The sequence below is a fragment of the Enoplosus armatus genome, chromosome 2, assembly GCF_043641665.1.
Source record: "Enoplosus armatus isolate fEnoArm2 chromosome 2, fEnoArm2.hap1, whole genome shotgun sequence".
NCBI lineage: Eukaryota > Metazoa > Chordata > Actinopteri > Centrarchiformes > Enoplosidae > Enoplosus > Enoplosus armatus.
In genome coordinates, this window is record NC_092181.1 from 22,289,248 (window position 1) to 22,316,688 (window position 27,441).

The 27,441-nt window shown below is 40.6% G+C and overlaps 1 protein-coding gene across 3 annotated transcripts; it reads right to left on the reverse strand.

Annotated features, from left to right (window-relative positions):
- On the reverse strand, positions 1 to 27,441 carry LOC139298589 (protein kinase C beta type-like). 3 transcript variants are annotated; one of them, XM_070921269.1, is made up of 17 exons: positions 27,052 to 27,441; positions 26,617 to 26,648; positions 15,377 to 15,459; positions 14,007 to 14,118; positions 10,919 to 11,047; positions 10,284 to 10,440; positions 9,754 to 9,888; positions 9,492 to 9,588; positions 9,226 to 9,369; positions 8,956 to 9,129; positions 8,752 to 8,843; positions 8,097 to 8,159; positions 7,857 to 7,995; positions 7,675 to 7,755; positions 7,471 to 7,578; positions 6,138 to 6,278; positions 1 to 153 (listed from the first exon to the last, which is right to left on the reverse strand). In XM_070921269.1, the coding sequence occupies exons 1-17, from the start codon at positions 27,213 to 27,215 to the stop codon at positions 1 to 3; spliced, it is 2,004 nt and encodes a 667-aa protein (XP_070777370.1). In that variant the 5' UTR covers positions 27,216 to 27,441. The 3 variants fall into 3 exon arrangements, with proteins under 3 accessions (XP_070777370.1, XP_070777362.1, XP_070777353.1); XM_070921261.1 differs by lacking the exon at positions 1 to 153 and adding an exon at positions 2,829 to 5,685; XM_070921252.1 differs by lacking the exon at positions 1 to 153 and adding an exon at positions 2,829 to 5,685 and having other exon boundaries at positions 9,226 to 9,367; positions 9,460 to 9,588.

The window sequence follows — 27,441 nt, forward strand, 5'->3', positions numbered from 1 at the left end:
TCAGACTTGTATGATGAATTCAGGGTTGGTGTAGGAGAAGCCTTGAAACTCGTTCTGGTCCAGATTCATAATGAAGAGCTTGTCTGTGGGCGTCAGCTCCACCACCATCTTTGTGAACTCCTTGTCGAAGTTGCCGACATCACGGCGAGATTTCTGCCACAGAGAGAAAAGACGGAGAGAGAGAACGTGTTAGATAAAGTTAAGAGTGAATTTGTGCAGCGTTAAAAAGGCAGTTTAGAAAGAAGAAGGTTGACAACGAGCAAAAAGAACAACTCTCCCATAGAAGCACAGAGATGAAGGGAAGAGGAGGCCTGTTTCAGCAGACGGAAAGACACATTTTAATAATCGGCAGAGGTGGAATAAAGTCACTGTTGTGCAAGTCACAAGTGTATGAATTACAGACTCAAGTCACAAGTCAAATCAAAGTCCTTAATGTTGTGTTTAGAGTCCTAAACAAGTCAGTATGTGCCCATCACCAGATTTAATGCCATTTAAAACTATAAACATTAGTATAGTATATTTACAAAAATAATAAATGTGCATTTATTTTTAAAAAAAGAAGAAGCTTTTTTCCAATATTTCAAAAATAAAATGATCAGGTATATCTTGGCGTGTTATTCTGTTTCGCAGAGACCAAGAGTTTAGAAAATACTGAAGTCAGGGGACCAAATTCCTCTTATGCAACCCACCCATCACCGAAAAAAAGTAATTTAATGGTATAATTATATATTCTGTAAAGCTTCATTTACATAATGATATTCTGTTTCAAAGACTTCGCTATGAAAAAAAGCTAATTTAAAATATTTAGATGAAGTAATATCAGCCTTGACAACACAGTTTTGAGTAGTTTGTGTGTAATTATTATTAATTATCAAAAGGTCCTCCTCAAGTTGTGTAAAACCCCCAAATTCACATTGAATTGAAAACAGGTTGTGCATACTGTAATCATTCCTCCTGTTCATACTGGCCATTAAAAGAACACTTCCTAACGCGCCCAAGATCTAGAGTCATCGTTTTGTGCAAAAATGAGGCTGCAGAAGTTAGTCAGAGCAAGTGTGGATCTTCCAAAGTTCCTGTCTTTTTAGCACAAACATCCCTCCATTTCCCAGTTGAGCTGCAGAGGAAGGATAGCAACAAAACAAGTACAAACAGGAGGAATGATTAAAGGAAGCATAAATCAAAAACATTTGTACTCGTTCCTTTAAGTCTGAGTGCAGTCATGAGTCATTGGTGTTAAATAAGTTGAGTTGTGTGTCATGTGTTTTTTGATTTTGTCAAGTCAAAGAACAGTCTGAACATCTGTAAATTGTGGCACCACAAGGAGTCTAGACTCAGCAAAACACACCACTGATTCCATACAGGACTGGGGGGGAGGAAGAAGTCGACAAAAATAACGAACACACCCCGCCGACAAACCCAAGAAACACAGTCAAAAGATGAAAAGGACCCACCGAAAAACATTTCAACAGCACAGATGCAGAAAGATCCAAGACAAACTTCCAAAGCCAGAGAGAGGAAATGTTCCAGTACAGAACAGACGAGGATCGATAAAACAGACCAGCTGCAGACCAAACCACAACCGGAAAGGATTTTACACAGGGAAGTGAAACAGTGAGCCCCAGGCAAGACACATCACATCACACACACACACAAAGCATTTAGTTTCCTACCTCCTCCTTTTGTCTCATCACAGGGCCTCCAGCTGAAATGAGGAGGTGCTGGAAACCTTCCCACCTCTACCACCAGTCCACGAATTCACCACTAATTCAGCTCATCTTTGTGTGTGAGGCAGGTGTGACGCTGCATATTTCATCTCTGCAGTGTGTGTTTGGTTGTTTTGTGGATTACATTTTATTTTAACCCTTGTATATAGCTATTATAAGCAGTACACAACAGTTAATAAACGGTTGATAACACACTATAATGTAGTTACCTTGTTATTTGTAAGCAGATATAAGGAGTCTGGTATACAAGTATTTAATTAATGTATTGGACAACAACTTTACATCCTGTGAAGCATCTAAAACTGGTGTATAATTTTTTAATGAAAGATTGACACTATAACACAGTTTATTCTTTTTATTATTAAGTATTTATTTATATAATTATTTATATATACTTCTTATTCCATGAGAACTGAGCACCATGCATTGGCCATGAGATGCAGCTGAAATCAGGTCAAGTTCGTACATGTGTACAAACAGTTAATAAGGATCTGTTCATGTGTTTATAATAGAAAATAATTAAATATGATTATGGCTATACTATGCTGTTATTAGTCATTCATAAAGAAAGAACTCCACATTAAATTAGATTACAGCTAAACAACTGCTTTTGCTTTGGTGACTTTAACCGATTAAACCAAGTTGCAATGACACAAGTACCCACATGTATGAAGCTACAGCCAGGAGACGCTTAGCTTAGCTTAGCATAAAGACTGAAAGCAGAGGAAACAGCTAGCCTGGCTCTGAATCCCAGTAAACTATGTTAAAAGAGAATTGTTGTTTTACATCATCTAAAAGCTCCCTTATTAACACATGATGTCTACAAGACATCATGTGTTAATAAGGGAGCTTTAGAGATGCTCATAATTCTCTTTTAAAATCTTTGGACAGAGCCAGGCTAGCTCTCTCCTCGTTACCAGTTTTTATGCTAAGCTAAGCTAGTCGTCTCATGGCTCTATCTTAGCTTCCAGATATGAGAGTGGAATCGATCTTCTCCTCGAACTCTCAGCAAGAAACCAAACAAACTCACAGATGTTTCTATTTCTAACTATTTCTTTCAAGTGTTACCATTTTGGGTGCAGCAGTAACAAGGCAGACACAGCAGAGGGAGTCTGGTAGGCACCAGTGAGTATATTATCAGTTTCCAGTCATACAGGACAATTACACAATCCACAGAAGCATCTCTCTCATCCAGAACAATTTATCCAAATATCTCTCTGATATAAAGAACTCAATATATATATATATATATATATATATATATATATATATATATATATATATATCTTTTTTCTGTCATATCTCTCATTATGTCACCATAGACCTGGCAGAATTGATCATCTTTCCCAGCGAGCATCTTTTGTATAACAGAAACAAATCTGCGATGTCTCCAACCTGCCGCCTCCCTTTTTGATACAAGCTCAAAGAACAAGATTTGACACGTTGTTTACTAACCTGCATCGTCACACAGTTACAAAAGGATAATACAACCTGACAACCTGCCTCACAATGAAAAACACGTCTTCTCAGACAATTCATTTTATATATGAAAATGACTTTCCAAGGATACTGTACTGTTGGTGAACAGATAAGCTATACTGCATATTCTAATAATTATACATGTACTGCAAAATGGCACAAGATGGCTGCCCTTCATCACAGTTGTTGAGGACAATATTTTCCCGCATCCTGATTCTGAACCCTATTTTGGCACTTTTGGACATCCTGTTTTTGTAAGCTAACAAACTACCAGCTTCACAAGACTCGACAAGGCTTCGTCATATGTGAAATTCTCCAAATATGGTTGTTCACAAGCTAAGAGATATGCCCTCTGTCATTAAAAACACAGTGTAATGTGGTGAATGTTTACAGTAATGAATCAGGTAAAAGGTAATGAGCTTTCAGTCAAAAATCACTAACTTGATGCAGACTTACACTCCTGCTGACTGCATGTATAAAGACTTTTAACCTCTGCTGCAAAATGAAATCAGCGAAGATTTTAAGATAAGCTCACCACAACACTGAACAGAAAGTGTAGAAGTATTTGGTCCTATAGACAAAATTAAAGTCAACATTAGGAAACTGATTAGTACTCAAACAATCATAGCAAAGCAATTGGTCAGTTTTCACTTACACTGTATGTATATTACCAATATGTGATCATAGTACACTCATCAATATTACTGATAGGTCGTCATAGTCAATATGCAATTACAGGGAGGGTGATACAGAGACGGAGCAGGTTCAGGTCGGCCCTGAGGTCGGACTCGGGCATGAACCTGCTTGGTGTGAGCAGCTGGGCAGCATTCAGGAGCAACATTTAGAAATACAGCCAGTAGAGCTGATATGAGAGCAGCAGTGTAACATGACATGCTAAACCAAAGTAAACTGAAAACAGCTTGAAACGAGACTAGTCTCCTACTGGCAACTTGACACATGAATATCTGATTATTTCTCCTGATTGTTAGCATTTGAGCACCTGTCTGCATTTTCATCTGAATGTTATTTGAACAAATAGTTGGCATTTTGGGAAATACGCTAATTCGATTTCTTTCTGGAAGCTGGAAGAAAGGATTGATACCACTCAGCTGGAGCCTGGGGGTGCTTAACTTAGCTTAGCATAAAATTAAGGTTTACTAATAAGACATTGTATCTCATTTGTTTAATCCAAGCACAGAGAATTATTAAAGTGACAATGTGTGGGGGTTTTTTTACCTGCAAGGCGAGGGCTACGTGACCGATGGGGGGTAACCAAGCTAGACTTTTGCTCGTGAAATAATCTGTTAGCATGCTTACTGCCGGCTGACTACTTCTGGCTGTGCGGGCTCTTAGTAGTCAGGCAACAGACCTTCAACATAAAAGAATTTGACAACAATTTGACGACAAGACTAAGAAACTACAGCTATGTTAGAGGCTCTATGAGGCTGTACATAGGCACAGAAGTACTCTGAGCTAAATGCTAGCATCTGCATGCTAACATGCTTAAAATTACAATGTTAAAATGCTGATGTTTAGCAGGTTAAACAGGGTAATAATCGTTGACCATGTGCAGCATCTTAGTTTAGCGTGTCAGCATGCTAACATTTGCTAAGTACAGCTGAGGATGATGGGAAGTTGACTGCATTTGAATCACAGTGATAAGGTAAGCTACTGCTTTGTAAAAACTAAACAGAAAGAATAAACACTGCTGGTTGATTTAAAAGCTGTTTGCTGTGGAGGGTTCTACAGTTGTTTTATGCGCGGCATCACTGATAAGCTTCTTACAGTACCAGTAGACAAGCTAGCAGAGCTAACAAAAAGTAGCTTACTGATGCCTTCACATGTCTCTGTCTGCCATGTGACCCTCACCTAGCAGGTCGTAGTGGTTCCTTGGGAATCTTCTCGTTTTAGGAGGAGTTATATGGTGTAAGTCTTTATTAACCCAGCCTCACCGTGATGACAAGACTCCAGTAAGTCACCGTGTGATAGTTACATCACTTAACATCCCCTTAAACCTTGTATTTTTTGGACAGAGCCAGGCTAGTTGTTTCCTCCTGCTACCAGTCTTTACGCTAAGCTAGGCTAATCGCCTCCTGGCTCCAGCTCCATACTATAAACAAAGACTGGCTGACCGATCTTCTCATCTAACTCTCAGAAAAAAAAACATATACGTATTTCCAGAAATGTTGAACTATTCCTTCAACGTTTCTCTGTGCCGAATGCAAACTGGATATGACATCATGGTGATTTTTTTTCTTTTTCTTTCATTTTTGTGTATATTTCCGAGGTGTGGGGGATTACTAGTGCAGCCCAGTGATATGTGGCATGGTCAGTGATTTGTGTGAGGGTACTCAGGGTTAACAAATGAGAAGCCTTGGAACTCTTCCTGGTCCAGGTTGGCTATAAGCTCCTGATCTGGGGGGGTCAGCTCTGGGGGGTGGCGCGTGAAAAAGCGATCAAAGTTCTCCGCATCACGCCCACACTGCCGTGGAGAGGAGAGGAGAGGAGAAAGAGAGAGATGGGGGGGAGGATGGAGTGAGTTTGATGAAGGATGTGAAGAAAAAAAGGACAACAACAAACGACAAAGAGAAAAAAGAGAAATACAACTAAAACATGGCGTCAACCAATCAAATCACTCACAGCCGAAACTGTGGATTTCCATTGGTCCGTGTGTGAGCCAGTGACATCTCAGCTTCATCATTGGTGACTACACTCACAAATCTCAGCTCTGCATTTGTCAGAGTAGTGAGCAATGGCAGGTGATGGTTGGGTTTGGGGGATGAACGCTCTAATCGTGGCTATAACTTACCGTGAAAGTTTGACTAAGTATGTCATTTCCTTCTTTACTGTGACTAATTTAAGGTAATCAGTGAAGCTCAGGTAATACTCAACAGCTGAAGAGTGCGTGTTAGTGTGTGTGTGTAATATACTCACAGCTTTAGGTTTGAAAGGTGGCTGGACCTCTTTATTCTCCAGTTTTTCCCAGTCTATATAGCGGAAGAAGGCGTGCTCTTTGATGTCCCTCTCCCCCTCTGGACCACAGCCCAGACGCTTACCTGGGTGTTTGGTCATCAGCTAAAATCACACACAGACATACAAAATGTATATAAACTGGCAATAGCTACAGCAACAACAGCCACCCAACTAGAAAAACAGCCAGCCAATCAACTAATAGCACAATATCTTTAAAAGGGAATTCAAAGTCTGCATACATGTAAAAAGTTGTATTAAGCCTTTTGTGGCTCCAGAGGGAGCTGTGTCAAAATGAAATTAAAAAAAAAATATATATATACAAAAAATAAATCGCCTCAAGTGATGTCACTGGAGTCAGTGTCGGTTGGGGCTGAAGACGACAGGTTTGAAAATCAAATTAATGTGGTGGTGTGGAATAAAAAAAGAAGTGAGATTATCACTTCTTTAGCCTGCTCCTCATCTCTGCTTGAGGCTAGAGGCTCGAGTCTGCATCAGCCGCTACTAGCATAACACATCCAAATCTCTGACTGAACTATCAGTGGGAGACTTGCATTGTGGGTAATGTAGGAAGAATGAATGGAATAAATCTCTGGTTCTGCTGCATCTATTTTGATAAATTTTATTATGTGAGTCCGACAATTTTATAGGAGTGTAATGCTACATCAGTGGAGTACTCTTTTAACAAGGACTATTGCAGTTAAACTGTAAAAACATATCAGCCAACATACGAAGGAAAATACATGAACTAGTATATTTGAAGTAAATCTAATTCATTTTGATATAAATTTCAGGTCATATCGTCCATCACAATGGATACAGATGGATGGCTTGCTCACTCAGCTGTTGAGTTACTGTGCATCAGGTACTCCTTTCTTAAATGTATTTAGAACAAAAGTTCTGGGCCATACAATCAGCATGTGCTTTCAAAAAGACAGTGCACTCTTTAAATTATAGTTCTTTTCTTTGACTTTACGGTACATTCAAGGCTTTAAAACCCAACATGAAAGTGCAGCGTTAAGAAAGTGTATCTACAGGTTTTACGTGCTTGCTACCAAAAGCAGGAAGATGATGTTTCCTCCATTATCTGACACTCACACTTCTGGTTAAAGGTAATGGAGAATGATTAGTCAGCTCTGGTGCAGCCTTATTCTTACACACTTTCACTCCAAACTAAGAGCCCTTACTATGGCGTACTGTCCAGTGTTCAGAGTGGATAGGGAGGGAGGGAGAGGTTTATGGGCCAGATAAGGACTCAGTCTCTGTATGTTATGTGCATGTGAGCATGAGCCCTCACCCCCTTGCAGATAGCAACAGCTTCTTTGGACATGGACTTAGGGTAAGAGACATGATGCTCCATGATTGACTGGAACAGCTCATCTTCATCCTCCCCATCAAAAGGCGGCTGAATCGGAAGAAAATATACTTCATCATTTCCAGTTCTTGTCACAATTGTCTGTTCTCAATAAAAAAAAAGTTACGACAGTGAATGCATAAAAACCTGTCCAGCAAGCATTTCATAGAGCAATACTCCAAAGGCCCACCAGTCCACAGACTTCCCATAAGGCTGATAAGCAATGATCTACAAGACACAAGGGCAGAGTTTTGAGTCTTATTCAGAAGTTAAAAGATATAAAAAATAAAAAAAGCACCAATCCACTACTTCACAACACGTAAACACACCTCTGGAGCGATGTAGTCTGGTGTTCCACAAAAAGTCTTTGTGGTAATTCCATCGTACATGTTCTCTTTGCACATGCCAAAGTCAGCTATCTTTATATGGCCTTCAGAGTCCAGCATCACGTTGTCCAGCTTCAGATCCCTGACACACACACACACACACACACACACACATATTATTCACGCCTGTAAGTGATTGTAAACTGCACAGTCAGACTTGAGCTGATTCACAAACTGACTCACCGATACACAATGCCTTTGGAGTGAAGGAAGAAGAGTCCAATAGCAATCTCTGCAGCATAGAACCTAAAATACAGACAAACACCAGTTTCTAACCATTATTGTGTCTGTATTGACAGAAATTCACAGTATGGTGTGTTCATATTCATGTCAAAATTGCACGATATCTTTCTGCTTTTATATATTTTATGTGGACAACTAAAAAAAATATTGTTGTAGTCACCAGCATAAATAACAACACTACTTTTGTATCATCTTGTTCAAATAAGAACTAAACTCATGTTCTCATGCAAAAGCAAAGCAGACTTTACAGTTTAGTTAAGTGTCATGTTAGCAGCTAACATTTTCTTTGATAAGGGTTTATCCAAAATTGAATTAGTACATCCTTCAACATTTTTTTTTGTTATCAGATCAGCCCAAAATATTCCAAAGGTGAAAACATCACCACAACTGACAAAGCACAGAGGAGCAGAGTAGAAGAAAAATGTAATTACCAGTAAGAAGAGAAAAGGAAAAGCACAACAAAATCAGTGTTTTTCAGGTATGACAACGTTGTTACCATACCATTGTGTGTGTGTGTGTGTGTGTGTGTGTGTGTGTGTGTGTGTGTGTGTGTGTGTGTGTGTGTGTGTGTATGTGTGTGTGTGTGTGTACTCACACAGCATGAGGCTCCTTGAACTTGCCGACCTGTTGGATCTGGTACATAAGGTCTCCTCCATTTATGTACTCCATGACAAAATACAATCGGTCCTAGAAGACAAAGACAAGGTAGGAGAGGAGAATGAACGATCAGTGATAAATCGATCAGTTGTCAGGGCTGTTGCCATGTTTCTGCATGTGCTCGTCTTTGTTAATGCCCTACCATGGTTTGGAAACAGGAGTGCAGCTGAGTGAGGAAAGGTGGTTTCCCAGACAGAGCGAGGACTCTCTTCTCCACCATGGTGCACTCCACATCATCGTCCTGGATCACCACGTCCTTCTTCAGGATTTTAATGGCGTACAACTCGTCGGTACCCTTCCTCTCAGCCAGCATCACCTGAAGGGAGTCAATAAAAGAGCTTCAGAGGGATTTCATTTTTTTTTACAGCCACTGGCTCACCATAGAAAACACGTGTCTACTAATGTGCATCACCTTGCCAAAGCTGCCTTTGCCCAAAACCATGATGAAGTTGAAGTCTGAGAGCTTGACCCTGTCCTGATTGCCATTGCTGTCATACTTGCACACTGCTGAGGAGGAAGAAGAGTCCGTGGGCTTCCCTGGACCCACCCTCGCCCTCTGGAGAGTGAAGGAATTACAGGAAAATAACAGGATTATGAGGGAAGAATAAATAAGCCTCATATTAAAAAAAAACAGCATAGAATAAACCTGTTGCCATTTTGTGTTTCCATCAGTCGCACCTCAAACTTTTGTCGCAGCTCCTCGTTACCATCCTCTCCATCTGGCTGGACAGGAACATTAAAGTATTCTCCTTCCTCCTGAGACAGCATCTTAAACCTAAAATAAAAACAGAGCAATGTCAGATAAAGTCCAGGAATTATCACCAGACTATGACAATAAAGCCCTTAAATATTCACACCCCTGTTCCCTCAGCCTTTGTTATTTCTGGCTACCCTTTTTCCCCAATTATCCACCATCCATTTCCTCATCTTGACATCTTACCATCCATCTACCCCTTGTTTCAGCAGCTCTGAGATCCCAAAGGAGAGGGATCCCATGAAGTCGTTCCTGCTGGTCAAATCCCAGTCCCAGACCTCCACTGACAGACGGCGGTCTTTGTCACTTTCTTTTAGGTTGCTAAGAAATGAGAGAAAAGGGGGATGATGAAAGAACTGATGAAGGATGTTCCTAAAATAAGTAAAAATGAAAAGTTGATTTCAAAGCCACATTGCTCATATCTCTCCTTATTTAAACTGGTAAACACCTCAGCAATTGACAGTTTTTCATGCCTGTGCCTTTCCTAGCAGTCACAGAAACCCAGAATAGCTACAAGCAAAAACAGGAAAGAGAACGGGGACAGGGTCACTTGAATGAGCTCCAGTTAGCTTTGTGCTTTTGTGACTGAAAACGGGGCCAAGAGAGAAACTTGACACCAAACAAGTTATGTTCCAACAATGCCAAAAATAAGTTGATCAGGTGTGTGAAGCCTCAAAACTCAACCGACATATTGTACAGAATGAGAGATGTCTCACAAAGTGAAGGTCTCGTTCCAGGTGGGGTTGAGGCAACATTTGATGGTCTTGGTCTTCTGCTTGCTCTCACTCTTGGGATCTGGGATCAGCTTGAGCTTGACGTAAGGGTCTGACAGGCCATTGGGGTCCATGGGCACCAGGTTCTTAGCCTCTTTGACTGCGAGAGGACACGGTTAAAACAAAAGTGTTAGAAGAGGAAGAAAACATCCCAAGATGATACACACTTTTAGACTATTTAGTGTTGAAGTCTGGAATTTGTCCTTTCCAGAGGACAGCAGGACGGGAACCTGTAAGTGTTAGTCTGAGTCTCATTCTGGCCTGCCCTAAATAACTCTGGCTACATTTGACAACACTTAACAACAGTTTAGTTTCTCTTCCATAATCAATCCACAGCTGTCTGAGAGAGAGAGAGCTGGCACGTGGATGCGTGTCCCAGTGGCGATGTGGGTCAATCGTTGGATCATTGATCCACTAATGGACTTTCCAGTTTTAGTCTTAGGCTGATAGAGAGCTTTGAGAGGCGCTCAGTGAGTGTGTGTGTGTGTGTGTGTGTGTGTGTGTGTGTGTGTGTGTGTGTGTGTGTCAGAGTGAAAACAGTGAGAATGAAGAGACAGACAGAAGGAGAGTGCACTCACTGGTGACGGTAAGAGTGTCCTCAGTGATCTGGGCAGAGATTTGGATGCGTCCTCTCCTCTCGGTGTGATCTGTCCCACACAGGCTCGGGACGTTGGCCACACACCGCTTGTGGATGTTCATCATACAGTCTGAACACAGACACACACAGATGCACTAGTCAAGTCAACTTAATTTCAAATGTATGACTCGAACCCTCATTTTCACAATGCTTTCAGTTCTATATTAAGTAAAGTAAAGAGTAAAGGCTCTTCAGTGATTCAGTGTTGCACTTTCAAGAAGTTGGGGGACTCATAAGAGACAGATTGACAAAAGAGTTGGTCAGAAACAAAGCTGCAAAGGCCGAGACATCCAGACTTTAAGTTCCAAAAATACTGGATCCTACACTTCCCATAACACAACTCAATAGCATCTTTTTGTTAGATGATAAACATCGGGGTCTTTCAAATTCTATAACCCCAGTTTGTAAAGCAGGCTTTCCTCCAACATTGACCCCTGATGATATCACTAAGGTTATGAACTCCCTCCAGAACCACAGAAGACAGCATTAAGGCTGGGTAGTACTTCCTATTAAACAGATCTTTATGTGTAAACCTGGTGGAGTGTCCCTTTAAGTGCAGACTTCAAGACTTTCGAAGTCTCAGAGTTGCTGTGCTGCTCTCACCACACAACATTTTTTATCACTGTTGTCATGTCATTGACGTGAGGAACGAACTACACGAGTGCTCTCAGATGAGGTGATTACAAGGTCTTAACTGGCACAGAGACAGTGTTAAAAGACTACATTAATTTAGACAGTAATAGTAAGTTAACAATTAAAAAGAAAGGATGTACAGTGCTGTGATTTTACAGACTAGTGATGGGGAGACAATTTGACTTACATCTTAGATTCATTTGCATTGAGTGCAGCTTCACAGAACAACATTACGCCAGATAATGGTGTATTGGTGTAACGGTGAACACTGAATAAAAATACCCCAGCACACATGATGTAGTTTCTTAGTCTGTCCACTAGATGTCAGACTGCTCTGTTGCACAAAGCTCCACATTTTACTCCACTCACTGGAGGTGGTGCAGAGGTGGAGTGTGAGAAGGTCATCTTTTAATGGCCTTTCATATGACAACTTCTTTTCATTTTAAATCTCCATCAGGCAGTGCACTAAACAAGTCATTTATTCATGTAACTTTACATTGCTATCTGGCTCTACTCAGCTTTCCATTAACATTTTATACACTCTAAAGAGGGATGACCCAGAAAAAAACAAGTGTTTGATGTGGCAGAACAGCACGTCTCATCTCATCATGGTAGCAAACCTAAAACATCTAAATCCCCTGCTTGTGCATTAAGAGCCTTGTAACCCTGTTTTAGGTCCCTCCAGCCCAAAGCCAGCAGACAGAAAGCTAGGAGGGACTGGATCTGAGTCATATTAGTGACCTGAGTTTTGAAGAACAGCTGAAAAGAAAAATGTGGTCTCGCTTCCAACAACTGAGAAACTTAAAAAAATGAAACATCAATGCTTCATTGAGGTCATCAAGGTCATTATTATTTCCCTTTGAGATTTTAACTTAGTCATAACCAAACTATCCTTATCCCTAATCAGTGATATATAAATGGAACATGTTATACAGAGAACCCAAAGAATATTGAGATCCCAAATATATCACAAGTCTTAATTGTTGTTAATAATTTAGCCATATCAAGTTCATTTCAGGGACATGTCAGCAGAATGTGCATTTCCAGTATTTGGTAATATGAATAAAATTAGCAAGAAACACAGAGCTTCATGTCATGTTGTTTGATTAGGTGGATTAATATATAACCTGGCAACACTTGTGAATTGTGTTAAATAAGCTGCTCCAGTATTTTCAGGAGGGACACCAACCATCCTCCAATTTTCTTTTCCTTTGTGTGTCCATCTGGTGTCTAAATATAAACTATAAAAACTGCCACAAAGGCCAAAGTCAAAGTCCATCAAACACTGTACTGCACACAGGAACAATGGGGAACTGAATACCTATTAAATAATGTTGGTCATGCCTGGAGACGGCATGGCAGAGATGTAGCCCACTTCCTGTTTGTGTCTTTGTTGCCAACAACAGACAAATGGTCAGCAATAAATATGACAGCAGGAATGAAAAAACTATTAACTTATTGTTAAGAGAAGCTGATAATATATCTCTTACCGTCTGTCATTAAGCTGATGATATCTATTTAACTGTTTGTCATTATGACTCATGAACGGGTCAGTTATTGTAAATTATGTATGCAATCTAAATTCAGAGAACGTGTTTCTATAAAAGCTTTTAGCTGAACTAACAGTCTACAACCCACATATCACAAGCAATATGTGGGTTAGGGATGCTACAAAGTACAACAGTATACATTTGAATGACAGAAATGTAATTGTAGGCATCCATTTCTTTGTTTTCTAGCCAATGGCTGAGTGTAATGCTGCAGAATTTGGAGAATTGGGCTCCGTAAAGCCGAGGATGGCTGCAGACTCAGGTGATAATTCTCTGTTGATTCATCACTACGAGGTACACCTTTCACATTGGCACATTATTATCAAAATGTAAAGTATAGCTGCTTTAAACAGAGTACTCTTGAATGTACTAAGGAATCTAGATCACTACAGGACAAAGCAATGTGGAGAAACGGCTTCCTTACACATATTGTACACAAAAATGTGGTTTGTCGAACGTTTTGAATGATGGCAGAATAATTGACCAGATGTAAACACCAAAGAGTGGAGATGCTAACCTGTGATATATTGACCTTACGCGTTTGAGTAACATGGAAGTGCTCCGACTCTGTTATTTACACAATTAGATCAGATCGAAATTAATTCGATCACTTCCCCAGCGCTGGGATCAGCTGGTCACCTTAGTGTTATAATAGTCATTGTGACTGGTCAATGCGTTTGCATTTGTGTTTTATAATGTGTTTATAACAATATAATATCATAACAGAATAAGTTGTCTGATTGTGAACTTTCAAACATCAAGCTTTGTGCAACAGGCTCAAACTGTGTGATCACACAGATATACACACACACACACACACACAAAAACAGATATTTGTGTACGTACGGTCACATTTCATGCCCTGGTGTATCAGCCCGTAGAGGAGGGAGCCACAGTGGTCGCAGAAGGTCGGGCTGGAGTAAGTGTGGACCTTAAACTTGTGTTTACTACGCGGATCCTGCAGAGGCACAGAGAGGAGAAGTGAGATACTTAAATTCAATAGTTAAGCAGGTTTCAGTAGGGCTCCTGCTCCGGCGGTGCTTAGACTCCATGAAGAGATTCAAAACTGCAAATTCACGTGTTCTCAGATGTCCTGTTAGGCGGTATTTAAATAATCAGTTCACCCAAACTACAAAAACATTTTTCTCACTTACCTCTTGTGGTATCTAACCATGGAGATAGTTTTATTCGCACAGGTTTTGAGATACGCTATATGGCCAAAAGTATGTGGACGGCAGAACATTTCAGTCACATGTGATTGTTGGACATTTTACTCCTGAACCATGTGGATTATTATGGTAATAAAGTAATTTGACGTCCACACTTCACAACATTTTGGATCCTGGCTGAAGGGACTTGCGCACATTCAGCTAGAATTGCATTAGTGAGGTCGGCAACTGATGTTGGGTGATAAGGCCCGGCTCACATTCATCCCAAGCGTGTTGGACAGGGTTGAGGTCGGGGCTCCGTGCAGGCCAGTCAGGTTCTTCCACACCGAACGGTGAAAACTATTTCTTTGTGAATGGAATCTATTTCCTATTTGGGTGAACCGATCCTTTACATATTGCCTCCATTATGACAGAGAGCAAAAAGAAAAGAGAAAATGAAGTACTGATTGAGTGAGTTTGGAGGGTGTTTAAAAATAGGAAACAACAAAACAGATTTGATGATATAACAAAAACAAAGGAAGACTGAGGAGTTAGAGATTAATAAACATCAGTCTCAGAATGTGACTTCAGAATCCATGCTGACTCACAAATTGTGTGTGTGTGTGTGTGTGTGTGTGTGTGTGTGTGTGTGTGTGTGTGAATGAGAGATATTGGCTCATTAACCCGAGGCAGCCAGGCAGCACATTCTCTCTTTATTGACATGTCTCAATGTGATTTGGGGCTGACAGCTCAGCAGGAGACAGGACAAGAGGTTACATCTGTGTGCGTGTGTGTGTGCGTGTGTGTGTGCGTGTGTGTGTGCGTGTGTGTGCGTGCGTGTGTGTGCGTGTGTGTGCGTGTGTGTGTGTGTGTGTGTGTGGGCATCTCGCAGCAAATACAGGAACTACATAGAAAGCACCAAAAGCCAGTGCTGACCTTGCTAATGTTATTAACAAACACCATTCAATAGCAAAACAAATCACTAACCATGTGTTTAACTTGAGCACATGAGCGGAGATGATCTCCTTGGAGATTATACACGTTTTTTTTCTTCTTTTTTTTACTTACATCGGAGGCAGGCCCCTTGTCGGCCCCCGGACAGGAAAAGGTAACAAATTCATGACAGCGCTTGTGGACCACAAAACAGCACACTGTGGAGGGAGAGAGAAAAAAAATGTCAACTCTTTTTTGTAATGTCAAATAAGGCGACACAACAGCAACAAAGACATGAATCAATATGTCAATTATGTGGCATTAGTCATTGCACAATAGGCTACTCATATTTCAGTTCCCATTTGTTCCTTCCTTGCTGTCGACATCTATATTTAGTTTTATTGCTTCAGTCTCTGTGATTTTATATTTAACCACAGCATGGTGGGATATCTCTTAATCACGCCCCATAACATTAAAGCTGCTACAGGAAACTTCCCACGGTGGCAGCTCCAAATGGCAAACCTGGTAATTTGACTGCTTGAAGTTGACTAACTGAAATAAAATACCCTTCATACTCTCAGACTAATATAGAACATGGCTGCTGGTCCAAATTGCTCTTCATCAGAAAATAAATAGACAAAAAGAAGCTTAAGATCTTTAGATGGATTCTCACTCGCTGGTGGTTAAGACAGAAACTCACACAAATTTTGGAGAACGCATGGGATACATTTTAGTTTTGCTTAGTTCTTGACCGTCTACCACACGACATCAAGTAGCAGCTCTGCTCCGAAGTAGGGAAATACATTAAAACTGACATTAATAAGAAGGATGGCTGGCCTAACTGAAGTAATGTAATTCACGTCTGTCTGGGCTGTTGATGAATCAAATCATTGGAGTCAGGGAGTTTCATCATTTCTCAGCACAAGCATCAGACTTCTTGCTTGCATCAATGTCCACAGTAAATTTTGAGAGAAGAGCTCAGGCTACACAGTTCTACAAACCAAATCTTCTTCATCTCAATAGATGTATGAAAAACATCTAAAGTTTGGTTTCACGTTGAGCATTTTAAAGACAACCCAGATGAGCTGAAATGGAAACTTTGTTATCAAGTAAATGGTGAAATTTCAGGCGTGGTAAATTCACATACAGTCATGTCTGGTTTTCAGATATTTCACACAGAGAAGTCACATGATATGGCCACATGTGGCTGTCAGACAGGGTTAGAGTTAGGTGCTTTTTTAATGAACTGACTTTTGGATGCTGAGAAAATGTAGATATAATGCTAATAGGTACCAAACTGTAGACAGGAGTCAAGTAGGAGAGACAGATGAGCTTATCTAATTCAGTCTGGAGAGGCTGATGAATCACCAGGGCTGCAACTAACAATTGTTTCCATCATTGATTAGTCTGCTGACTAATCAATAGATTGGTCTATAATGTCAGAAAACCATGGGAAATGTCCATCACAACTTCTCAAAGCCCTGAAACAGCTTTTGTCCAACCAACAGTCCAAAACTGAAAGAGATTCGTTTGTCATCATAGAAGACTAAAAACCAGCAAAATATTCACATTTGAGAAGCTAAAATCAGTGTTTAAGTTTGCCATTTAATCAAATAATTAATTGATAACCAAAGTTGGCTGATTGATTAATCAATAAATAATTTCATCTTCACACTTCAATGTAACGTAAAAGGTACAATGTATGAATGAAAAGGCATCAGTAATAACTAATAATAACAATCAAAAAACAAAAAGAAAATCGTGTACAGCCGATAATTTTACTAATAACGAATAAATAAGACTAGATCAGTTGTCCAGTTCACTTGTTGTTTACATGTGCAAACAGCAGGTACAGTTCCAAACTACATGTAAATGTTGGGATTTTGTAGGTACTTGTGTAAAAAGTAGACCTAATGATAATCCCTTAAATAATTAATTCATCAAAAAGCCAAACAAGTTCTTGTTCTAGCGTCCTGATTGTAAGGATATGGTGCTTTTCTGTTTTTTATAGCTTTGTAAATATAATATTTGTGGCCTTTGGACCATTGGTTGGACAAAACAAGCTACTTAAGTATGTCAGCTTGGGCTTTAGGTTGTAATGTTCTGACATTTTAGAGAACAAACAATTAATCGAGAAAATAATCTGGTGGGGAAAGTCTGTTGGTTATCTTTGAGCAGAGCTGCTGCTGATCCACCACACATCCAGCAAACTGAACTAAGATCACACCATCAGTCAGTATACCTTTAAACTGCACACAGAGTGAGTTTGTCTCATTCTGGGTCAGATGGAAATAAAGTACAATCCATCCCTTTAAATTTTGATCAGTTACTTTCTACAGATGAAGACGCGAACATGACCGACACCAGAACTCCATTTAGATACACAGGGCAGGTCAAATCATCTCTACTGTAGCCCGACTTTGCGGTTTAGCTTCATATCACTGGTGTATTTTTACATAAAAATCTTGCACAGTGCTCATTTAAACCACTTCCACAGTAGACAGTGACTTGCAGTATCAACCAAACATTGAATTACGACATCAGTATGGTTTCACATTTCTCACACACACACACACACACACACACACACGTTGCAACAACGACAGCTACTTCAAATTAAAAGAGAACAAACCAAACACACACACAGACACATACAGAAGACACACGCGCACAGGGTGACATTAAGCTCTGGTTTAATCTTAATTATTCACATTCTCGTTACACTTTCATGAGGCACCGAGGCAACTGGCTGCACTTTCCACGGGTTTCTAGCAGTTAAGCAACAGAGTGCTTAACTATTTGTGTGTGTTTATTTGTGCAGGAGAGAGGGAGGGTCACACCTGGACCTACATGTACAGTAGATTTCAGTTTGTGCAGCTTTAACTCAAAATACTGACGGATACCGCAGACACGCAACAGTCGCTGGTGGTAAGCGGAGTATAACATGGTTGAACTCTGTCCATCTGCAGCACTGCACGATGCAAATGAACAGACAAACTGGGAGGAGAGCAACTGGAAAAAAAAGGGAAACACAGAGAAAAAGAAGAAGACGACAAGAGGAAAAGAAAGCGTGAAGAAGAGATAAAGTCAAACAAAAAGATAGACAGTGTGTGTGTGTGTGTGTGTGTGTGTGTGTGTGTGTGTGTGTGGGCAGGAAGGGATGGGGCACAGCTGGGTTTGAGGCAATGTGAGGGGGTGGAGAATTCATTTGTGTGTTTGCAGTGTGTCAGAAAGACAGAAACAAAGAAGTGGAGCAACAGACAACACAGTGAAGAATGCAGTTTTGAGCTTTTTGTTCATAAATCTGCTCTGTCACTCACACACACATACACACCTGTGCGCGTGCGCGCACACACACACACACACACACACACTACTGAAAGACAGGCCTAGTGACCTGCCGAGGAGGTCTTTGCTCTGTTGCCTAGCAACCAGGCTGAGCCCTACAGTCGAGTCTACACACACATCTCGGACTGACAGCGATAACAGCAAATCAGAGCCGATCCAAAAAAAGAGCCCTGCCAGGACGACGGCGGGCCGACAGTTTCACATCAACAGGGGCTTCAGGAAGTTCCCTTCCATCTTGGACGATTACCAGTCCACAAACCACAGATGGAGACACTTGTAATCATCATGCAGGACTCAACATGCCTGAATAAACTGAACCACAGAGATTAGACCCCCCTACTGAACAGCTCTCTATAGCCTCTGGCTAATGCCGCGTTCACGTCATATCCTTTGGACCGTAAATACGAGCAAGTTGGCAAAAACGCTCACGTCAGCCTCCTAGTCCCAATTCTGAGCCGGATGTATCGTCAACAAACTGTTAGCAAAAAGGCTACAAAACCTCCATCAGTTACATCTAAATAAAATCCAATATTAACACTACAACAATCCATTCAGCAAATTTAAAAAGGAGCTATGAACTGTTTGTTTGTATCTGGATCTTCTTCTTAACGAACACTTAAAAAGAAGCCAATTTAAGGTTATTTAAACCAGCAATAACCTAATTTTTTGGCAGCAGAAACTACTTGTGAACACAACTCTGACATGTCATCCCCTTTTAAATTGATATGCCGAACTTGTTAGCAAACAGTTGCTTATTTACACATCCAGCAGTTACAGAGCAACATTATCATGTATTTGGAGTCGTGTTTCTGTCTACCTGATGAATGCAAATCCAATATTCACTCTCTTTTAGCTCAGTTTTTGGTCTCTACCCACTCCTGAATGAAATATGTGTCTCCTTAGCTGCTAAATGCTCCACTAAATTCATCAGCTTGTCTCGAACTGTCTCTAGCTGCCTGCTGCTGCTGAAAACGACGCTATATGAACGGTGAGAGTGAACCAAAACAGTAAAGTTGTGTGATGGACAGCAATAATGAGCTGAAATTCACAGAGGCTAAGACAAAAAGGTCTTTGGAGATACATATATGCTCTTTTAGCATCCAAGCATCTGAGTTGGTGGACTGGTTATATGTTTGATTGATAACTAAGCAGTCAGGGGAACCTGACTACTCAAACACTGAGATACAATGGAAACAAACTTGCGCTGGTAACTGTAGCTTACAGGCAATGAACAGTTGTTGTTTTTTTCCAGTGCAGTGGTGCTTAAGAAAAAACACGCAAGTGTCTCTTTCTGTCTGTCTGTCTGTCTCTCCCCCTCTCTCTTTCTCCCTCCCTCCCTATGTCTCTCCCTCTCTCTCTCTCTCCCTCTCAAACCCAACCGGTCAAAGCAGATGACCGCCCACCTAGAGTCTGGTTCTGCTCCAGGTTTCTGCCTCTTAAAAGGAAGTTCTTCCTTGCCACTGTCGCCAAAGTGCTTGCTCATGGTGGGAATTGTTGGGTCTCTGTAATAACATTATAAAGAGTCGGTCTAGACCTGCTCTATTTGTAAAGTGTCATGAGATGACTTTTGTTGTGATTTGGCGCTATATAAATAAAATTGAATTGAATTGAATTGAATTGATGTCATCGTTCCCTGATGTTGACCCAGACTGGGACGGACCTGGTCCAACTTGGTCAAAATCATATTGATAATCGTCCCAGCATTTATAATGTGTCCCCATCTTTAAGCATATTGTAACTATTAAATGAAACCTTATCAGTTGAGTTCATATTGACAGTTATCAGCAGTAAATCTGGTACTGATTAATCAGTGTAAGGCAAATATCTGCCTGTTTATATTGCTAGAGCTGAAACAACTTGTCAATTATTAATTCTCTTTCATTTATGTATTGTATGTATCTAACTAATTCGTTTTGTCTTGCTTTTGTTTGGCCTTACTGTTTGGGTTTCTGTTGTTATATTGCCTTTTGAGTATCCTGCATTTGCTTTGTCTGTCAAATCACTTTGTAAACTTTAATAGGTGCTATATAAATACAGTTATTATTATTAATTAATTAATTAGGAAATAGACAGGAATAGACAAAATGAACAAACTGATCACTTATTTCAAGCAATTTGAGGTGAAATACCAAACATTAACTTGTTCAAGCACTGTGTTTTTCTGTACCTTGTAAATCAAATATCTTTGGGGTTTTTTACTGTAAGTAAGACAAATTACGCAAATTGAGGAGAAAATAAATGAATCTATATGAAAGATCATCATTAGTTGCAGCCCTACCTATCAACAAACCGATGAACTGTCTATTCTTAATACAGAGTGTTAAAAAAAATTACATCCTTAAAATGACACTGAACCCCAAAAAACTAGTTCATACTGTTAAACATCATTCTGTTGACATTTGCTGTGATTTGTTCATTTCATCTTCATCCTGTGTAGTTTTCCAGACATATTAACGTCCAGTCAGTAAACCTGACATCTGCCATTTTCAGAGTACTGCCGACTTTAAAATTCATTGTGAAGGAGCTCACTGACTACCAGGCACTGCAGTGTGGACAGGCGCACTCTAAAATATGTGTTTGTTCTCTCAACCAGTGTCACAAGCGTATCCTGTAATCAATATCTTAGACTGGCTTGCCTGTCATCCAATCAATAACAAAGATACTACTTCAACCGCTGATCAGTGAATTCAACCAATACCTTGATCCAATCAAGAACAACGACACTTCAAGCTGGGGGAAATGAGCAGTACTTGATAACATTATTTTTGTCATTTTCGTCATTGAAGTTGTAACAGTTGTAATGTGGGCACAGAGGCATGACAAACTCTCAAGATGGCTGCACTTTGATCATTCTTGCTGTGTTGAAAAGCAGAATGTATTTGTTGCCAGTGAGTGGAGGCCAGTGGGGCGTGGAGTGGAAATATCAGTGAAAATCACCTCGGCAAGACAAAATGTTTCGCTCTAGTCAACTTTTGGTGGGGTTGAGCAAAAAAAGAGCAAATATCAATCAGAAATGAGACACCTGCAACCACGCCATAAGAACAAACTGTATGATGAAACACTGATTGCTTTCTGTTAAAGTTATACATGCTAGTAGCTGCTTTTTAGAAATCTTTAGACTGTCCTTTGAAATGTCCTCTTAATACCGATTAAAATGAACAATGCATGGATTCAGATCACTTTGGTCCAGACTGAAATATCTCAACAACTGCTTGGATTGCCATGAAGTTTGGTGCAGCCAAACGTGGTCTCCTGAGGATGAATCCTGCTGACTTTGGTGATCCCCTGACTTTTTTTCTAGCTCCATCATCAGGTCAACATTGCCATGAGCCTCAGCTGGACTTTGTTTATCGCTAATTAGCTAATGTTATCATACAAACACACTACCACGTTAACTATCTTATTTTAAACATTATACCTGATCAACACCAGCATGTTAGCATTGTCATTGTGAGCATGTTAGCATGCTTTGCAGCCTCACAGAGACACTCGGGTGGACTCTTAGCCTTGTTACCGTTGTCTGAAATAATCTAAAAGTAGTCCGAGTTGTGTTTTATGGTCTGGGCTCCTGTCTCTCTAAAATATCAGACAACCTCGTGATTTCTAAATGCTTCTTTTCAGCATCTCTTTCCTTTCTTTCCAGACTAGCGGTGGAATGTAAACTAAGTATATTTACTATTTCAGGATACTTGAGTACGTCCATTTTATGTGACTTTATACTTCTACTCCACTACATTCCAGAGGGAAATACTGTACTTTTTACTCTACTACATTTATCTGACAGCTATAGTGACTAGTTACTTTTCATATTAGTATTTTAAATAAAAAACATATGATAAAGATCATAAAATGTGCCACATTAAAGTTGTTAGCAGTTCCACAGAAAAGACATTTCCCCACTAAACTTTTTACATGGTTTCATTAATGAATTCATAAATAAATAATATATACAAAAATGTTTTGAGGCCCACAGAGAAAAAAAAAAGTATGAAATATTTGTCCAAATGTTTTTTCTTTCTTCCAACCACATTAATCATCTCACGATCCCTCAGATTTATCTTGTGACCTTTTTGGAGGGGCCCAAACCCTATGTAGAGAACCACTGACATATCCGTCACAGGGGCTGATATTCTGTAAAACAAGTACTTTTTACTTTTAATACTTTAGGCACAGTTAGCTGATAATACTTCTCTACTTTTAGTATGGTTTTAAATTCAAGACTTTGACTTGTAATTGAGCATTTCTACATTTTTGTATTTGTACTTTTACGTAAGTAAAGGATCTGAGTACTTCTTCCACCACTGCTAAAGCCAATACTTTTATAACCATTCGCTGTATTTAAAAGGAGTTTGTTTTCAATGTGGAAAGAAGTGGTTTTTACTTTTCTAAATCAGAAACCGTCTTGTGAAACTTTCCCTATATATATATATATATATATAATAACTGAAATTGACCTTATAAACACTCGAGAGTCCAAACTCTGATCAGACATCTGGATCTCTCTTTAGCAGGAAATGACACGAGGGTAACTTCCTCTTTTTGCTGTCAGCGCACACAGGTGTGCACACACATACAAATAAAGGCCAATAAAAGAAAAGCTGAAGGGAGGAAAGAAAGAGTGATGAATCTCTACCTGCAGAACAGGAATTCAAAACACACCCACAATGCTCAGAAGACACCTTTGTCACACAAACACACTTAGAAAGTAATCTGCCCGGCACGTCAGAACAAGTCTACACCTGATGTCTGACATTCCTCCTGACCGAGATGTGTTGGTGACTTGCATGCAAGTTTGAGCACCTCCCATTCACACTGAACTCTACCTTGTTGCTCCTCCAGTTCTCTTTAAGACAGCACTTTTCTCACAATCCTCACTGTCTCTTCTTTACAAATCGCCCACTTTTCTCTCACATTAAGTAAAATAAAGGAACAGAAAATCCAGTAACGCTTTATTAAGTATATATACTTCAAATGAATAGGACTCATAAGCTGGTTTTCACTGTTTTCAAGTGGGCCAAAGGCTAATGTTTAAAACAAGACTAAATTTAGTTGAAAAGTTTTGGGGTTTTTTGTTTCAACAACATTTAAATGACTTTATATTAACTGTGAACGTGTACGTTTTAACCACAAGTTGAAATATCATCAACAAATGCTGTTGAAATGAGGACCTGACCTCCATTATTGGAGTAATGTGATGAAGTTGAATTCTGTATGAGTTGAAATCTTCCTATTGAATGTTTTGATAATCCAGTGAAAAGAGCATTGCAGTAATCTAATCTGTTCACGACTTCTTGTTTACTAAGCTCTGTACCTGACTCTCAAATTAAGGAAAAGAAAATCCAATAAAACAGAACTCACAATTGTTTTCTACCTCTCATACCAGTTTGAATCTAAGTCATTTCAATTCTGTTTCAGCAGCATTTAAATGTGAAGCAGGGCTGCAAATAATGATTATTTTCATTATTGATTCATCCGTCCATTATTCACATCCCAGTTTCCCAGAGCCCAATATGACGTCTTCAAAAGTCATTTTGTCCAAAACCCAAAAATATGAAAAAGAGAAACTCCTCACGGTGCTTCAGGAAAAAGCAAATCTCTACTTAAACGCTTTATTTTCTGTCTGTCAACTATCAGCTCTAATGTGAAGCAGGTCCGTGAAATACAGCCATTTAAATAGGAGATTTCATTTCTGTGTCATGCCAAACATTTGGCTGGTCCCATATGGGACTACGAGACGTTGCCGTTTGTCAAACATCAAAACAATATAGCAAGACATCATCCGGTCTTTCATAATTTCTGGATATAACTTCAGGTCACATAATATTTATGTACAAAATTTCAAATGCACCGAATAGCAGAAGAAAGAAGCTGCTTGTACTATTTTTATCCTTGTAAAGGGTTTACGCTTCATCTCACAGGTTTTCTCCAACTTCAGTGTTTCGTATGTGAACCGTCAACATACTGTCCAGTTACAACATTAAGAGGTAAAACACCAGATCTGAACTGAGCACTAACAAATCAACGCTTACTGAGAACTTGAGAGGAACATTTGTTTGCTTATAAATCTCACTCGGTTAGGTCAAATTAAAATTTAACCTGCACATCACCAAATGAGTGCTCACTGGGTATTTGAGGTGAAGATTTGTTGATCCATATTTAAATTAAAATGGCATAATTCCTATTTATAGCTTCAATGTGAAAACTGAAGCCACAGGAAACTGTTTGACCAAAAAACTCACTTTTGTTTGATCCACAGTTTAACTTAACGACACACTTCAATGTGACCTTTGATCACTGATTTACAAAATTACTAATAACCTTTAGTCCTGTTTATATAATACCACATTTTTGAGCAGCAACTAACTGTTTTTATTATCGATGAATCTGCTGATTATTTTCTCAACTAATTGATTCATCGTTATGTCTTTTTTTTTTTTTTTAAATTAGAAAACAGTGAAAAATGCTCATCATAATATCCTCAAGCCCAAAATGACTTTATCAAATGTCTTGTTTTTACCCAAAGATCTTCCATTTTTATTCATAATATAGGACCAAGACGAACATTTTTGTGTTTTTTTTCATGAAAAAATAATCAAAATAGTTGCTGATTAGTTTCCGGTCAACTGATTGATTTAAGGTCAATTCATGGTGATGCTGGAAAAAGCTAGTAAGTGGACGTTGAGCGTTAACCTGGAGGCCTGCAGCACCTTTTGACCTGCAAATCACCAAATCAGTGCTTACTGGGTAGTTTGTTTGTTTGATTGATTGATGGATTAACTATTTCCTGTATATTCAGTGTGAACAATGATCACTGACTCACAACATCACAAACAGCCCTTAGATCAGTTTGTTGTATAAGAGGCCGTCTAATGAATCTAAGTTACTTATCAGTTAACTGTCGGAAACTCACCACGAAACCCGATCTGACCACAGCTCTACCTGTGCGAGGCTCTGATAGGTCAGTGCTTTCTACAGTGTGTGTTCCTACATGTTATCAGGACAGGGTAATTCACCATACACACACTAGCTCACTAAAGTTCAAGAGGCTGTGCACGATCACTCAGGCACATAGTGTGTTCATTTTCTCTACCCCCGATGCATTTCCTGTTTCACCCCAGAGCGGTTGACAAGCCTGTAGCTTGTCTGTAGGGGACTTGGGCTGTTTTTTCACTGCTAATAAAATGACTATACAACTTTGTACAAATCTTCCCTGTCAATAAAGTCTGAAGCAGGAGCATGATGTGGAAACTTTGGTCATTTTGGCTGGTCACATGACAGGGGCCAGATGAGTTTAGGTGGGTGTCTGAGATGGAACAGTGAAGAGGAGGAAGTGATACAGCGAGCTGGACAACAACATTAGCTGCAGCGCTCTACCACATGCATGTGATTGAGGGGTGTCACCATGTTGCTGCAAGGGCCTGTTTGTGAAAGCATTCTGTGCAGAGGTTCATGTCTAGACACCCACCTGCCACCACCACCACGACTAGCCACCCACCCACAGACACACATCACCACCCACCCACCCACACACACACACACACACACACACACACACACACACACACACACACACACACACACACACCGTGTACAGTCAGTCAGTCAATCAGATGTCAGGCTCAATGTTGGGGGAGAAAATAAAAAGCTTGAGAAATCTAACTTCCTGGTCCGCCTTCCTGCCATTTCTCCCTGGCCAAAACCAGACATCTCAGCTTTCACCTCTCCGCCGACACTTCTACTCTTACATCTCACACTGTCTCTCCTGCCTGAGCCTCTTCAGAGTATTCTCACTCTCATTTATCACTGTTGGCAAGCACCTGCTTCGAGTTTGACACCTGCCTGCCAACACCAACACGCCGTCAACGAAAGAGCCAACAGGTCACTCTAACAGTGTGCAGGCCAGCGGCCCTGAATACAACAAACGCACACACAAACACATAGCAACACTCCTTCAGACAGTGAACATCCGTCCACACACCCACAGGCATATGCAGCAGAGGGATTTGTGAATGAGACACTGCTCTTACCTTGGCACTGGAATCCCTGCTTCCCAAAGCCCCTGTGGACAGAAGACAGGGATGTGAAAAAACACATACAGTTATTCACATGGTCACCTACACACACACACACACATCAACACACACAGCTGCAGCAACAGTGGGGCCCTGTGTCTCTGTGTCTCCAGCTGCATTCCTCCACCAGACCTCCAGTTTCAGAGATGGGTGTCGGGTCGATGCGGTAAACGCCGAGCAGCAGCGACTGCTCTGCGGCTGCATCCCCCCGACAGGCCTGGCGGTGCTGTCGCATTGTGGAAAACTGGGGGAATGGCGCATCGCAGTGTTTTTGACAATGACAATGAATGAAACACTGCGGTGTCTGGACACTGTCAGTGTGGAAGGAGGCCGATTAGAGCCGCAGCAGCAAGTGAATCACCTGTGTCCTTTCCCCTCACGCACACTCACCAGATGAAGTCCGTGCAGTGGCTGCAGAAGGTTGGCTGCTTGAAGAAGCGCGCGATGAACTTGTGGTTCTTCACCTCGTGCACATTCTTCTGGCGGAGGGCTCCCTGACGAGCGAAGCCGCGCGCGCTCTCCGGTACCTCTCCGTCGCTGTTGGGGTCAGCCATCTTAACGAGGAAGCGGCGGCGGCGGTCCGAGAGGAACGAGGGGGTGAGGAGAGCGAAGAGAGAGAGGGAGAGACGATGGAGGCAGCGGGGGAGAACGAGTCGCGGTGCAGGTGCCTCCTCCTCCTCCTCTCCGCCCCGCTGACCGCCTCGGTGTCGCTCGTGCAGCCGGTGTTTTGTCGGTCCGAGTCCAGCTCGCGCTGAAGCTGCTGCTGCTTCTTCCGGCGGG

Bases quoted from the DNA above. Each gene is read 5' to 3' on its own strand.
- LOC139298589 (XM_070921252.1), bottom strand. From the start codon at position 27,215: ATGGCTGACCCCAACAGCGACGGAGAGGTACCGGAGAGCGCGCGCGGC. The intron at 10,441-10,918 runs GTGAGTGCACTC...GTCCTCTCGCAG, and splicing joins GGACACTCTTACCGTCACCA to TCAAAGAGGCTAAGAACCTG. The intron at 9,368-9,459 runs GTTTATTCTATG...CACTCTCCAGAG, and splicing joins GAAACACAAAATGGCAACAG to GGCGAGGGTGGGTCCAGGGA.